At 43.4% G+C, this 15,694-nt stretch overlaps 1 protein-coding gene across 1 annotated transcript in view; it reads right to left on the reverse strand.

The window, feature by feature from the left end:
- Positions 1-3,265, reverse strand: part of LOC103898872 (serpin B4) — a 6,320-nt gene extending 3,055 nt beyond the window's left edge. The window contains exons 1-5 of the mRNA XM_019472050.1: positions 3,152-3,265; positions 2,849-2,911; positions 1,710-1,884; positions 1,228-1,290; positions 504-692 (exon numbers count right to left, since the gene is read on the reverse strand). Of these exons, the coding sequence (XP_019327595.1) occupies positions 504-692; positions 1,228-1,290; positions 1,710-1,884; positions 2,849-2,911; positions 3,152-3,252 (591 nt within the window). The 5' untranslated portion in view covers positions 3,253-3,265. The remainder of the gene's footprint in view (positions 1-503; positions 693-1,227; positions 1,291-1,709; positions 1,885-2,848; positions 2,912-3,151) is intronic.
- Between the last annotated feature and the right edge of the window lie 12,429 nt (positions 3,266-15,694).

Consider the following 15,694-nt stretch of genomic DNA (forward strand, 5'->3'; position numbering starts at 1 on the left):
TACGGTGATTAATGCTATCACATTTTCTGGAACGCCCAGGGAGAGCTCTTATACCGTAGATGTTTCTTTATATAAAAGCTTTTAAGTCATGGCTTCCCAGTGCTCTGCTGTTCCCAATGTCTAACCGCTGGTCCATTGAGATGGAAAACCTCCCTGACCGCAAGGGCTGTGGAGTGCAGTCATTTGGCAGCACACCCTGACAGCGCCGTTGTGTTTCATTTCCTTTTGCACTTTATGATGGAAGAAATTCTGCTGAGCTCGTAACTACCAGGAGCTGTCTTTTAAGTCATGGCTTCCCAGTGCTCTGCTGTTCCCAATGTCTAACCGCTGGTCCATTGAGATGGAAAACCTCCCTGACCGCAAGGGCTGTGGAGTGCAGTCATTTGGCAGCACACCCTGACAGCGCCGTTGTGTTTCATTTCCTTTTGCACTTTATGATGGAAGAAATTCTGCTGAGCTCGTAACTACCAGGAGCTGTTAAAAAGGACAGCACGGCCACTTACCTGGAAGAACGGATAAGTAATTTCTCCAAAGAGCCTGTTGGCAATGGTGAGAGAGCTGCCTGGTCTGGGTTCACTGACTGCAGCTAACAGAGCCTGGAACTGGGAATGGACTCCTCCAGCTTCTTGGCACTTTGAACAGGAAAACAGAAGTTTCTTGGTAGGCTTGAGCTTTCCTGTGCAAAGCTGGACCTGAGGGTGAAGTGCAGCCTCCCTCTGTACGAGAATCCTGACTCCACCCAGTTGATATTGCATCAAGACACCACCTCCAGCTCCCCCTGTACCAGATGTACAGAATGACGAAACGATTCCCCTTCAGGCCCATGCCAGTCCACCTCCAAATCGCATTGTATCCTACAGTGATTGCTCTGCGCACACTGAGCTAAAGTCTGCTGGCTTAGATCCTGGGAGGAGCAAGCTCCGAGGTGCCTTTGGCGTGCCCTGTAGACAAACCTTTGCAGGTGGCAGTTTAAGCACTTAGCACATTTTAGATTGGTACTACTGTTTTGGTTAGAAACCTGTAATGAGAAGGCTTAGCTGTTGAAATGTGTGATCTCACAAGGCCCCTTAAATAACTAATAAAAGAACAGTAATAAGCAGGTCTGCAAATCTAGACAGAGAGGCTGCTCAGCCCTGCCGTGCTTTCTGATTAAGTGACGATCTGCAAGGGAAAGGGCTGACAAACCAGAACCTGTTGCTTCATCTCAGAGCTGCAACTGTGTCTTACCTTCTCAGAAGGGTATCTGTTTCCCTGGCTTGTACTGCTCAAAACTTCACTGAAATGAAATACCTGCAATGTAAATGTTGGGTGAATGCAGCTGAATGACGGTACCTCAAAGCTAAAACAGAGTGCTGCAAGCCTATCCCGAAACACAGCCAGACACAGTAAATGTGGAAAGTCCAGTTGTCCTTGCAAGTGAACAAGAAGTTTTCATAAAGGGCGAGCTCATGAAATCTTTTAAATCTTTCTTCTTGGAGTGATACCTCCAAAATACTTTCTTTAGCACTGACGTATTCATTGAATGATCAGTTACGTAACAGTGGTTAGTCTGAAAAAGTTTGGTATTAGGAATAGCATAAGAGAGGGGTTTTTTAAAGGTATGCTTGCACATCAGACCTTTCGATGCTTAGGAACTATATCAGATGGCACTATCAGCCTCTTGGCTCATATCTTGCCACCGTCCCCTTCTCAGAGCAAAGGAAACCCACCTTCTCAATCTGTTCCAGTGTGTTGCCCCTGGCTCCGAGGACAACCATCCCAAAGGCAGCTGAGAGACTTAGCGGTGAGAAGAAGATGTTTTCATTTCTTTTTATTTTGCCCAGCTCTCTGAAAAAGTCGAGACAGAACTTGGCATTGGCTGCACTGAGAGAGCACATTGTGATGCTGCGATCGCCTGCAACAAGGGAAACAAAGATTTAGTCTTCTCATCTTTACACCTGCTAAGCTTAGATGCCTTGGTAGAGCACAGTAAGGTTTTCTGCAGTAGCATGGCTGAGTTGTTCAGCACGTCACAGAAGACTCCTGACTCACCACATCTGGGATTTCACAGTGAACTTCACATTGAAACAACTCATCTGAAAACCAGCACCCTGAATGGCAGGAGAAACATATTTTCAGAAACAGTATTCTGAGTTCAGCTGTTTCTCCAGCTCAAGTAATAGCTATGGTTTCATCACTTAGCACTAACCTTGTCCTAACCACAGTCCCAGCTCACTTTATGTCCCAATCTTTCTTGCCTCAAGTCCTCTAGGCATAGCACTTATTAATTACACCCCTTGATCATACCTCACTCTCTGTGTCTCTCTCTAAAAACTTTGTGCATATTAATCAGCTGTGCCTCACATACTGTGTCCTTCTAAGGCTGGTTGCTTAACGAACATTTGGCAGAAAATTGAACTACAGATAGGCTCACTCAGCAAGATTTTCAACAAAGGCACATTGTGTATTAGTGGAAAATTCCAGTCATATTTTTTATTTTATCTGCAGCTTTAACACTTGTCCCAGATATACTTCAGTTATGATCACAATTATTACTAGCAGATGATCTTGAATGTTCTGCAAAACTCTTCACATCTTACACCTAGGACAGAGTTCCTTTCTTATGAAAGTCTTTTCCCAGTGTCTTCATCCAGTAAAGTGATGCAGAGGCATCTGATCCCTTAGAAAGTCAGTTCAGTATTTTAGAGTTTCCACTATTCTAAGCCATTTTTGGTTTGATTCTTACCGAGATGGAATAACTTTCTCCACAGATGTGGAAGATACCTTTCCCCCATTACACAAGAAAAATTATCCATGTAAATATTTAAAATATGGAATGGTGTAGAAAGATTATGTTCTCATAAATTACCAATCTGGATCATGCAGAAGAAGTGGGAAAAGGTTTGGTTTTAATCTTCTTTTAGAAACACACCTGGAAAAGCCATTGTGCAAGTTAAACGCAGCTTCATCACACAGCCCATACATTTTAATGCATTCCAAAACATTGCACAGCATCTTGAAAATATTCTCACTTCCTCAAAATATGTTATATGCAGTATATATGTGCTAAGCAGATACGTACATCACTAATGCACATATCAATCTTTAAACATTTCATAGTTATGTCATTTGTAACGTAAAGGTTAGAATTAAAGATCAGGGAGATATTTACCTTCTCCTCAGGACTGATGGTGTCAACTTGACTGCTGAGCTTGATGACAGGGCTTCTGGAGCAATGGGATATAAAGCCACTGCCACTCCCAGTGGCAGCATAATTTTCGTTCATGATGAATCACATTCCTGTCTGTTGCAAGCAGTTAGTATATTTAGGGGACCTTTTGTGGTATCTTGATTTTTTCCTTATCCCCAGGAGTTCAGAAAGAAGTCACCCTTTCAAATGCATACTGAGATGTAAAAAAATTCTACCTAGTTATAAAAAAGAAAGCAAACACCTAGAAACAAAGGAGTTTTCAGGTTTTTTACCTGTAAAAAAGTAAACTCTACAAAATTTGATGTGTGTTGTTGTCAGAAATGGCACCACAGAATGCAAACACATGTTTTTGTAATATAAATTAATTATTAAAACCTCTGCAGGTGGCACAGTAGCAAGGGAAAAAAAAAATATAAAATATAAAAGTACCTATTTGGCCAATTGTGATGTGAGGCAGTGGTTCCAGAGCAGAGGTTGGGCAATTCCCTTTGCCTGCTCCGGTTCTGTGCTTCTGAAGACTTCTGTCTTAAAGATCCCTTCCAGGGAGCATTCCCTACCTGTTTTCTTCCTCAATTGGAAATTTATTCCTTAATGGAGAAGAGGAATTTAGCCATTTATTCCAGAGTTTGTTGAATATCCAACAGCATGGACAAGCAGTAGCTTGCTTTCATTTGCATGACATCCTTGAAGAGCGTGCCCGGTACACGCACAGCACGACTGTGCCAAGTGTGCACATTGGGCATGCTGCAGCTGAGCACTCTGCGGTTGTTGCAGCGGTGCGGCACAGATTGTGCGCATTCGTATCAACCACGCAGCATGTGCAGACTAACTCTGGTACAGCTGGGATGCTACGCTTCCTGCAGAGACACTGCAGTTAGGGGCTCCCCATGCACCATCTGCATTTCCTTAGGTTTTCCGGGTGGAAACACGAGAGTCCTGTTCCTCTCCTGGGGATTCCTGATATTTCTGCTGTAAGTGGGGAAGGCATTTGTGGCACAAGGGGCAAAACACAGAGAAGCTATCTCTGTCCACATAGTCTTCTTTCAAAACCCTGCATTCTGCAGATGTGTTTACAAGAAAGCTGGATGAGTTTTGTCCAGGCAGGCTTTCCGCAAGACACTGATGTGTCAGCTAAGTTTAGCCCAGGACTTCTCATTACTCCTTATTTTTATCAGTGACTCTGAGGAAGTGTGGTCCTTGCCTTATATTGCTTCAGCAAAGCATAGGCAGCAGGGACAGAGCAACCTCATTATAAGTAGTAGTATGTTTCTGGGGCTATTTTCCTAAAAAAAAATCTTCCTTCACATTTGGGTTGATATGGTGTGTGGGTGGGCAAGTATTTGCATGAGTGTATGCAAGCACAAACACTTATAACACTGTTTTGTAAGAAGTACTTAGTTATTGTTATTAACATATACTTACATACATATACTTACATATCAACCCAGCCAGATACTAGGCTTCCCTGGTATTTAGGAAGCTCTGGAGACAGTTTCATATCAGTCATAAGACACCCATGAGTTTATTTCTTTTCCGGTTTGAATTTTCTCATATCTTTTTCATGCACAGATGTTGCCTGAAGGGAAGAAAGCCTTGGAGTCTAGTTTTGCTTGCTTAATGTTGGGGCAAGAAAACTTCCCAAAGAAGTGCCTGTTTTGCTTTCCTGGTTTCTGCTGAGGAAGTGGCTGCTCCTCACACAGTCACTTCAAAACCCAGCTCCTGAGCTTGTTCCTCATGTTGTCACCTAAAGGAAACTGCAGAGCAGAACCGGGCAGATGCTGTTCCCTTTCTTGCAGTGGTGGGCTGTTCTCTGCATTCTTATTTTTGGCAGTAGGCATAGCACAGTTGGAGGAAAAATGTTGTGGAATATAAGAGGGGAAAGTATGTCAGTAGGAGCAGCAAGATGCAACAGCTCTAAGTCAGAGTGGCATTCAGTCATCTCCCAGAACAGAAGAAGGGAGATGGTTTTCAAGTAGCAAGACACAACTATGTATTTCTCTTTCAGGAATACTGGCAACTTTGAATCCGAATTAATATAGCGAATGTAAAAGTACAATCCTGGAGCACAATAAGTCGTGTCCTTTAGGCACAGGGGTGTGTGCTAGAGCCACAAGTCCCCTTAAAATTCATTCCTCTGTGTGAACTTCTGAGAGGAAGTTCAAGTTACCTGGTATGCTAGCAGAGTGAAACTCTACGCTCCTAGCCCTGCTTAGTTTTCTGATGCTTTTGAGCTCGTTTTAACTGCCTTAAATGAATAGGTTTGTTGTTGTTATTTCTCTGTCTCTTTACGTACTTCTGTTCCTATTACATTTTGAATTATCCTGAAGATTAACTGTCGCTCCATTGCTCTATTTTGTGGAGGTTTGTTTCACATGGATCATTTTCTGTCAGTGGTTAAATTATAACTAATGAAGTAGCTGGACGGGCATGAATTCCCAGAAAGGAACATTTTCTGCGGCTCTTCTAGTCTGTTCCTTTGATATTTTCTGCTCTTCTAGGTTAGTATAATGCAGTTTAGAGAGTGGTTTAGACAGGCATAGGTCTCTAATGGGAATGTCTGGGAAACACGGGTGGTTTTGTTCAAGGAGATTGAAGGATCTCCTGCATCGTAAGTTCTGAGGAGACTCAGTAGGCAAACGCCTGCTGGGAAAGACAAAGCTATAGCTCATCCTGCCTTTGGGCAGGGAGCTGGACTAGGACTCACAGCACCCCTCTCAGCCCTGTGACTCCCTTCTTGCTCTTGGAATAATGCAAAGGTTCATTGCCGGCCAGAGGAAAACGAAGAGGACTGAAGATGGTCATGGTAGTCTCAGAATCAGGAGACTCTCTTTATTCCTTTCCAAGGATAAGCCTCCTAACAAAAAAGGATAAATAACAGGAGGAATATTTTTGAAAGGTTACAGAGAAGTAGTTGCTGAGATGCACTGTGTGGAAAGGAAGATGAAGATATGAAAGCACTGCAAGTACAAAAGAAGTGACAGATTTTGTTTCAGATGATAGATTATTCTGGAGAGAATGCAGACTTCAAAGACAGCCCTTTTAGCTGATGGTCAGATGCTTGTCATGGTAAAGTTGCTTTCAGGCACAGAGGAGTGGATCAGTGGATCACAGGCTGAGCTGCTTTCTACCCCTAAAGTTCCCAACATTTAGATAAGACCGTAAATAGTGCCACATCCTTAAGGACAAGTTTTGTTCAGCACTGTTTACCTGTTTGCAGTCATTTTGGCTGAAAGTCTCAAACTTTTCTTTCACTTGCCAGGGACATTTCTATTACTGTTTCTGATGGCCTTGGGGCCAGGACCAAGGGAATGAAGACTTCTCTGTATGATTTATAAATCGCAAAGAGTTCTGATGACATGGATGAGATAAGCATAGGAAGGCCAAAATGAGGAACAAGAGAGCCACTCGGTGATGTCAATCAGCAGAACAGAATTTCACAGCAAGAAGCAACGACTCACTCTGTGCAGAACAGACCATCAGCATGTCCCTTGTGATTATTCTTTGCTGCAAGTGGACACACTGCAGTAAGCCTGGATAGCTATAGTTCTCCCTTGGCTTTTTTCTCACCGTTTGCAGCCACATGCTTCCCTTGCCGTCCGTGTCTGCAGGGAAGCAGATTCTTGTTGAGGAACCAGAAGCTGATCTCAAGTTTGACAGCAAAGGCTCCTCTTGTCCCTTTCATCTGACAAAATGCATATTCTGCTACCATGCTGAGACTGCTCAGGTAGTAATTACAGAGTACCTGATGTGTCTGAGGTTGCCTGTGAGTAAAGGTACCCTTGGATAAGTAGGGTTGCTGAGTGGCAAGAACAAAACAAAGACTCCTGTGATTTTCACTGGGCAAAGGACCAAGAGGGCCCACCCTATTTGCCAGACATCTGCTAAGTAAACATCACAAAAAATAACAAACCGTATACATTGTATCAGAGCAATTAGAGTGATAAAGCATCTGTGGTGATCCACAGCAACTTTAGTATGACAGAAAAATACTTCTTGAAGTTGATGAAGAAGTGGGAAAGACTTCAGATGTTGCTGATGGTCTCAGCTCATTTGGGAAGCACCACGTGCGCTAAGTCTGATATTAATTCCTGTGGTTTTCAGGCTGTATGAGTCAAGAACTTAGTGAAAAGCAAGTATCATGTTCTAAATTGCACTGCTGTCTGCTGACTCTCCAATACTGAATTTATGGGCAACAGAGTGCAGGAACTGATGAGTGTCAACTTTGCAGAGACTTGGGCCACCTCATGCTGGTCATTCAACTTGCCAGGGAAGAGGTGAGCCAGCACTGTTTTTTTTCCACCTGAACTTCTTCCTGCACCAGAAGTCTTTCCGTGATTGCAATGGACCCCTTTACTCTCCAGGGAGATTTAGACATGACGCAAAACAGCATCCAAAAATTCTTCATCTTTGATTCACTTATCTTATCAGCATCCAAAAAAAGCTCTAGCAATGCAGCCAGTTCTGCCTGTTGTACCTTCTCTGCTCACACCCTTTCTCACCTGCTCATAAGCCATAACTAACAGGCAATTGCATTTGTAAGCAAGGATGTCTGCATGTGTCTTCTTAACTGGCTTCCACAGCGTAAGGGGTTATGGCTAGACAGATAAATATTTCTGCATGATAAGCCTATTTTATAATGCCAGCTGATCCAGGCCTTGCGACTGGTTTCATTTACAGTATCTCTGGATATCATTCCTTTGTGGCAGTTTAAATCATTTTATAAGCTAGGTCTTTTTACCTAAATAACAAATGCAGCATTTTTTAAAGCTGTGAGATACAGAATGTCCATAAATATTCCTCTCCTAGCTCTAACTCAGATAGTTAAACTTCTGTCCATCTCAATGCACAGCTTTTCTTGTCAGCCAGCATTGTGGGGTGCAGTGATGAAGATAGATAGTAGAAAACCTCCTTTGTATTTTAAAAAAGGGGCTGTTTTTCTGTATTGATTAGCCACTGAAAAAGGTAATAGATACTTTCATGCAATGGAGCTGTTGTTTGGGGTTTTTGAAAGTGCAAAAGACATTGATTTCCATTTTGAAGTTCATTCCTACAAAGGTAGTGACTGGTTACTTTTTTTTTAACAATGAAATGTATGCACGAGTGAAAATTCTGCTGAGATGAAACATCAGGATTTTGGCATTTCAGTCTAGGCAACAGTCAATAGATGATATTGCAGTGGTCTCCCTGGACATTAGTTCTTATTATTTCATTGCTGAGGCCCTGATAATCCTCCAAATCCGTCATTCTGCAGCCCAGAAAATGATGAAAACCCAGAGCACAAATTCAAAGTGAAATTTGCCTATCATAATTCTGGTGGACTTTGGGGTGCTTCAAGTGACAGCTGTGGGAGTTAGGCATGTTTATGCACTTGTGAAAAGGAAATTCCTTGTTTTTTATCACTTAAACATTTCTCCTTGGAATCCTCAATCTTTTTTCAATGTTACTGAGGACGTTGAAGAGCGATAAACTCTCATGACAAACATTTATTGTTTCGTCACTGATAGAGGCATAGGTAATATCGTAGGAAAAGGTATATCTTCAGAGAATTAGGGTTTACCACAAGAATTTATACAGTGCTAATTTAAATGAAATTTGGTGAGGAATTCCCAAACATTTTGGAGAACACCACACATTCAACACAGATCAGTGTTCATTTTCACGTTGTTCTTGGAGCTGAGTTGTAAAGAACAAAGGACTGCTCGGAAACATTTTGTACCTGAAGAAGTGGGAGAGATTTACTGCAAAATCTGCATTCAGCCACTGGCCACAATCTACATGGTCTGCAGACTCCTTCCTCTGGGGCTCTGGTACCCAACCATGGAAAATACAATGGATGGGCAATGGTTTTGGCATAGACGCAGCTGATAATAAAATCTGTTGTCCATATGGCAGATGAAGTTTCCAAGAGTAACATGTATGAAAAAGGAATGAAAACTCTATTCCCACCAACAGATCTTGTAATAACTCTGATACACTGAGCAAATCTCTGTTGTTCTTTTGCAACTCTGTGCAGCCATTAATTAGCTTTCATTGGAAATGACAGAAATGCGTGGCTAGAAGGAGCCTTGAGATTGTCTAGTGCATCTGCTGCCCTAGGGCAGGATCAAAGATATCTGGATTACAGTTGATGAGTGTTTGTTGAACCTAGTTTTAGAAGCTTCTAGACAAAGAATTTCCAACCTCTGTTATGCTTCAGTGCTTCCTTATCCCTGGAGTTTTAACTCATCTCTGTCCTAAATTGTCCTGACTGTAAATTAGAACAGTTACATCCAGGCATCTTTAAACTTTGACATGCTACTGGCCAAGTCACGCAAATACTTATTAGCCAATTTATTCTTTGCACAAGACATAGTGTTTGGGAGTGTCTCCCTGGTCATGGCCAAGTCCGCAAATACTTATTAGCCAATTTATTCTTTGCACAAGACATAGTGTTTGGGAGTGTCTCCCTGGTCATAAAATATAATTATTGTAGATGTACTCATGACCAAGAACTTATTACTACACTAATCACGCTACCCAAAACACTGTGGGTATTGTTAGCTACCGAGCTACTTCAACAAATTATGGACTTGGAAATGTGAAACGCCCTTCAGGGCTGCTCAGCCCTGTAGAGCATTGTATAATTTTCACAATTCTGAGAAGAAAGGTATTGCTTTTGGCCATCAGACTGGATGTTAAAGGTAATTGTTCTTCCTCATTCCCATGACCATCCTTGTGGTATGATTTCCATAGCTAGTCAAATTATGCCATTGCTCATTAGCCTAATATGTTATTAGCATAAAAGTTAGTGTGGGGATGTTCTTGCCAGTACTTACAGCTAGTGAAATCCGATGTATTGTGGTCCAGAAGAGGAGTGTAAGTGATAGCCAATATTGTGTACATATTGTTAGTGACCGAGTTTCTGAAAACAAAATAAAATTTGGAAATACCCTTCCCAAGCTGCCAAGCCCTGTGAGGAACTTGCAGGTCTACAATTTGAAAACACAGGGTCAAATTTTCAGCCAATGTAAACCGATTCAGCTCCAGAGGAGGTGTGAAAAGAGAATTTGTTCCCATGGAAAAAGGCTCTTCTTCAGGCCATGGAATAATATGGATGTGCAAATGGTATGTTTTCCCCATCCTGCCATGGAATTTGTATAATATATCATTTCATCATTCTGCAATTCAAATTCCCGATCTCCATGCCTGGGGTAACCAAGGACTACTGAACTGTCCTGAAAATGAAGTTCTCTACATCTCTCCCCATTTCTGCTTTCTCTCAGCTGCACTGATTTTTTCCATTGATAAAGTTGTTGCTTTCGTATTATCCTGGATAATATTTGACAGCTTCTTTATTTCTGGCCTGCCTGTAACCCAGATACATCACCTTGTGAATACCAGATACTTGTATCCCAGCTGGTTGTAAACATTTATGTATAATCTAATGTAGAACCTGTGACCAGTATCACTTACCAACAACCTTCATAAAACAAGATGCTCTTACTACACAGAATAAGATATTAGAGAAAAGCTAACTTTAAAGCAATATGCTTCCATGAACTATTATTTCATGCAGAATACGCAAAGTAGTCCCTGCTATTTTGGTCTTGCACGCTGGTTGGATGCGAACAAGAATGCCTTGACAGAACATGATGCCCAATAGCTTCGGTAGTTGACCTGGGACACCCGTGTGAAATCTGTTCACACACAGAAGTGTCTCACAGTGTTCCAGATGAAGGCAGGTATCTAACTACAAAATGCTGATGAGGGGACATTAAAGGTGTCTGGGAAATCATGACACAACGCTTCCCACGCAACTATTTGTGGGCCTGTAGAACAGTGTCCCCGTGGTACAGCAGCACACACAACCACTGCTGCTGCTGGTGGAAAGTAACATTTGATCCTTTTCCTAAATCTCCATCTTGTACAAAGTAAACTTTACCACTAAGCCACAGGAGGTAACCAGGAGCTGGAACGCCATCAAATTCTTGTGGGGTGACTTCAAAGCTCTGATCCTGCCAGCAAGCCGCCTCATTTGAGAGTGGGGAAAGCCTGCAACTACATGTCTTCATTCGCAGAGCTGCAGCTTACTATATATTTAAGACGTGGTTCATTTTTTCCCCCTGTATTTGGAAACCAGCTACAGGATGTGCTCATAAATATATTCTCCCTTTGTCTGCCTTTGTGCTACATGGAGAGACGCAACAGTGTGGGTTCTTTTCTAATTTGAGACTTCATGATGGCCCTTTTTCCTTCCTGGTAGGCATAGGTGTCTGAGCAACTCAGCTGGAGACTTGGGGCTGAATTCTGTTCTCAGGCATGGGTGTAAATCTATCATAACTCCCCCGATATCAGTTCACTGGTATTTTAATAGCTTATAAATGCACACTGTGTAAGTGCAGAAAATTGTATAGGCAGAAGAGACCAGAATTAGACCCAATTTAATTTTGTGGTACAGCTCCATTCTCTCTGTCCTGGTTGTGAATCTCAACAATCAGGACTGCAGGTTTCCAAACTTTCGGCTTACTAACATTCACTAAAACCTACATGTACTGCAGTACTTCACTCACTCTTGTACAGACAGAAAATGAGCTTTGCTATGCAGAAGCAAATGGAGGATATGGTACTTTAGAGGAACTTTCATCCATTATGAAATTCTAGATTGAGAAAGCCTTTCCCCTCAGTGGTCACCCCTCTATTGTTTAGTAAGATAATTTCCCACTCATCAGGCAGAGGGCTGTAGAACTGGCAGGATGAGAGATTACAAACTTAGAACAGTCTTGCTCCAAGACCAAACATCTTATGGTCTTGAAGGAGTGTGGTTTTTCAGGCACGTGTCAAATCCCAGAGCTTTGGGGAAGAGTTTTCTTTGAAAGGTTTCCCAGTGATACTAAAAAAACCCCACCTTTTGCATCCATTATTATTTTTAGGATGGCGTCAGACAAATGCAGGTGGAGGACATATAAGTTCCTGGTGGTGGTAAATTACACCTCACTATGCTTTTAGTTCATGAATGAAATACAACAGGCAAGAGACAAGACACGTTGCAAGATGTTCAAAAGCGTTGAGTACCTAAGGCATCTTTCAAATCAGCATTCAAAAAGCCAGACCAATTAAATGCTTTGAATACCTCTATTGCTGCCTCACTATATGGTTCAGGAAACTACTACAGTTTAACAGGACTGCTACAGTTAAAATGACTTCTAAGCTATAATTCATTGTTATAAATGTATCAAGCTTTGGAAAACTCCACGCACTCATGGCATGCAATGGGTCAGACCATGTGTCTACAGATGATGCTTGCAGCAGGAGAGAAAAAAGAGAAGAAAGCAGTATTCAGCTTTCCCCAGAAACAACATACAGGCATGGCACAGCTGAGAACAAAGGAGGTGCAGCCAACTTTTTGTTGTCAGACAACACATCACTGCAGGGTTTTGGGGTTCCTCCTGAAACCTGCCCAGGCTTTGTCAGACAGACAGTGGGCATCATTGTGAAGGTGTTCGTGGCTTGGACTTGCACAGCAGGGAAATGGAACTGCTCTGGTGCCCTTAGGGACCCCTTATGGCACAACACTGATGAGCCTGCACTCCCTCAGGAGGTGCTGCATCACACTGCAAAGGCTCTCTGCCAAATCACAGCCAGGCAAAGATCATAACCCTTCCAGGGCCCACCAGAGAGGAGAAGGCCTTCTCTCCCCTGTGCTGAATGGGAAGACCAGCTACCTATGCCCAGGGATAGCTTTTGTGTCTCTACCCCTGTGGAAAGGGCTCTTGTCGCTTCAGAGGTCCTTCCCAAAGGGGAGGACTGGAGAGGGTGCCTGAGGAGAAGAGTGAGGGACAAATGCAGCTACATATCTCCATGCCCAACATCTGTGTGGAGCTGCACTCAGGGCATGAACACGACCTGTGGGTTTCACTGCCATCGTGGCAGCCAAGAGCCTCCCTTCATGGTGGTGTTAATGTGCTGGAGATTGGGTTGCTGGAGACATGTGGGAGGAAAGCAGGGGGTTCCACACTGAGCTGTCTCTGTCTCTGGGACCTGGCAGCTGGGGAGAAAGGTCTGCAACACCTGCTGGAGGCTGGCCCCACCACCAACCTTGCTGTACAGCTGAAGAGGGGAGGCATCATTTTAGACTTCTTATTTATACAGCACTTCACCCAACTGTTTAGACAACCCGACTCCAATGAGAGTTTTCATGGCTAAGAATGAAATAAGAATTAAATAAGCTCCATTAGCATTGTTCTCGTTTGAGAAGAGCTCTAAACAGGAAAGGCCCATTATAATGTTTTTCAGTAGTCTTGCCTAAGCAGCTTGGTGTTTTTTCTTGGGATCAAGATTATGGATGTCAGGAAATGCTGGTGACACTTGATAGCAACATGTTTTTTATGCCTTACTCCTTTCTACTACAGTATTGTGCTCTCTTTGGGAAGAAGGATGTAGAACCTGCTCTACCCTTAGGGGGAACAACATTGGCCAAATGCACTTGTGGGGCCAAGGGGCATGCAAAGACCCACAAACACATCTGGGCTTCCTGACCATCCAAAGTCACACACTTGTCTCCCTCCCTTCCTGTAATTTTCACCTTGAAAAAGGATCATCCTGTTTAAGTCTGGCAACACTTTACGCAGCAAAGCAATGGGGTATCTTCTGCACGTCCACACAGGTTTCAGAGTTTGATGAGAACAGGGCTGAACTCTGCTCTTACCGTGCTTTTGGATGAAGTGCTGCCATTTAGCAGGTAAGTCTGCCTTGCCCTGCTTCACTTCATGCTACGGTTCAATGTTATCACACAGTTCAGGTACTACCTCACCTTTCCAGTGGTGCTCTTGGTTCCTGGACTTGCCATGCTCAGCACCTCGTGAATATGAGGCACCTGTGATATAAATGCAATATAAATCTATGTAAATAGATTAACGAAGACACAAAGAACACATTGAGGCTGCTCTGGAGCCTTACAGGCACTGCAAGTCAGATGCAAAGGAGAGCTTTGAGACCCGTAGCTGCCACCTCTTTCAGTTTGCTGTTTGTGAAGAACATGGCCTGGACTGCCAGAAGGCTCCTGCCTCTTTTCCATTTCCAAATGTAAGCCTCTAATAGCAGATCCCAGGAAAAGGGAAAGGAACTCACCTTTTCCATCTCTTCGGCTGTGTTGCCTCTGGCACCCAGCTGGACCATGCTCAGGGCAGCTGAGATGCTCAGTGAGCAGAGGAAGGTATTTTCATTTCTTTTTACTTTGCTCAGCTCTTTGAAGAAGTCCAGGCAGAACTTGGCATTTGCTGCACTGAGGGAGCCCATCGTGGCATGGTCAAGGCCTACAACAGGACAACTATGTAATCCATCTCACAAACGTTGCCGTGGTCAGAGCACACAGTGCGGAGAGAGTTGGAAACACAGAGCCCTTCTCAGGAAACTCAGGAAACCCCAAGCACTGACTCACTCCCAGGAGAAGGTTTCAGACCACACTTAGCACTTCATAGAAAAGTGCACCCCACACCCTGACCCAAACAACCACCTCTGGGCAAATCACCCCTTTAGTCATACTCTTGCTCTTCCCCTGTCTGCTCCAGCTAGCTCCACACTCACTTTCATGCCCTTGATTTTTTTTGTAAAGGCTGTACACTGTGTAAATACGGTCACGTAGTCAACATCCTGTTTTTCTTGCAAGAACTGCTACATGGTTTAGAAGCATTGGCCAACCTTCAGACACTGTGCTTCACTGAAGTATATTGTATAAAAACTTATTTTGTTTGTATATTGTGTAATACATGAAGCACATTGTATGAAAACAACCAACAGAGAGACCAGCAAATTGGATTGCCAAGTCATAGCCAAACAACAATGTGGAAAGGCCTTCCTCTGCCTCCTGAATTTCAGGTAGCAAGTTCATACGTGTCCCAGCACTTCTAAGATCACTGCCTTGCCATTTATCTCCTTTTGCCTTTTAAGGGAATTACCAAATTCCCTCCTGCTATTGAGCGAACTTGTTCACTCGAGCAAAGAATTTGGCTACATACTTTCTACATCCTGGGATTGCCACATCCATGAAATGTGGAAGTCAGCCATGTAGGCAGAAACACCACAGCCTGCCTTTGTGCATGACTGCAACACACTTTGCTCCCCTCCAGCTTCTGTTTCCAGTACTATCTCTACCCTGAGGGAAGCTAAAGCTGAGAAAGTTACCTTCTCCTCGAAGAGCTGACTCTGACAGCTTCTTTGCTGATGGAAGGCAGTATCCTGCCCCGTCTTAAATCAAAACCAACCACTGTGTAGTCTGGCTCCCTACCCAGTTTATTTCTGAAGAAGGAGCGTGCCTGGGAAAATCAAGGGCCGACAGACAGAGTACCAGGAGAATGGCTTTTCACGTCCCATAGCAAAGTGGGAGACACGATCCAGTCTCTTCTGGTTTTTACTCTCTGAAACAAGTAGTGAAGGAAGGTGTTGTGGTTTAACCCAGCCGGCAACTAAGCACCACACAGCCGTTTGCTCACACCCCCCCTCCCCCAGTGGGATGGGGGAGAGAATCGG

Source organism: Aptenodytes forsteri, unplaced genomic scaffold, assembly GCF_000699145.1.
Source record: "Aptenodytes forsteri isolate BGI_AS27 unplaced genomic scaffold, ASM69914v1 Scaffold81, whole genome shotgun sequence".
Lineage (NCBI taxonomy): Eukaryota > Metazoa > Chordata > Aves > Sphenisciformes > Spheniscidae > Aptenodytes > Aptenodytes forsteri.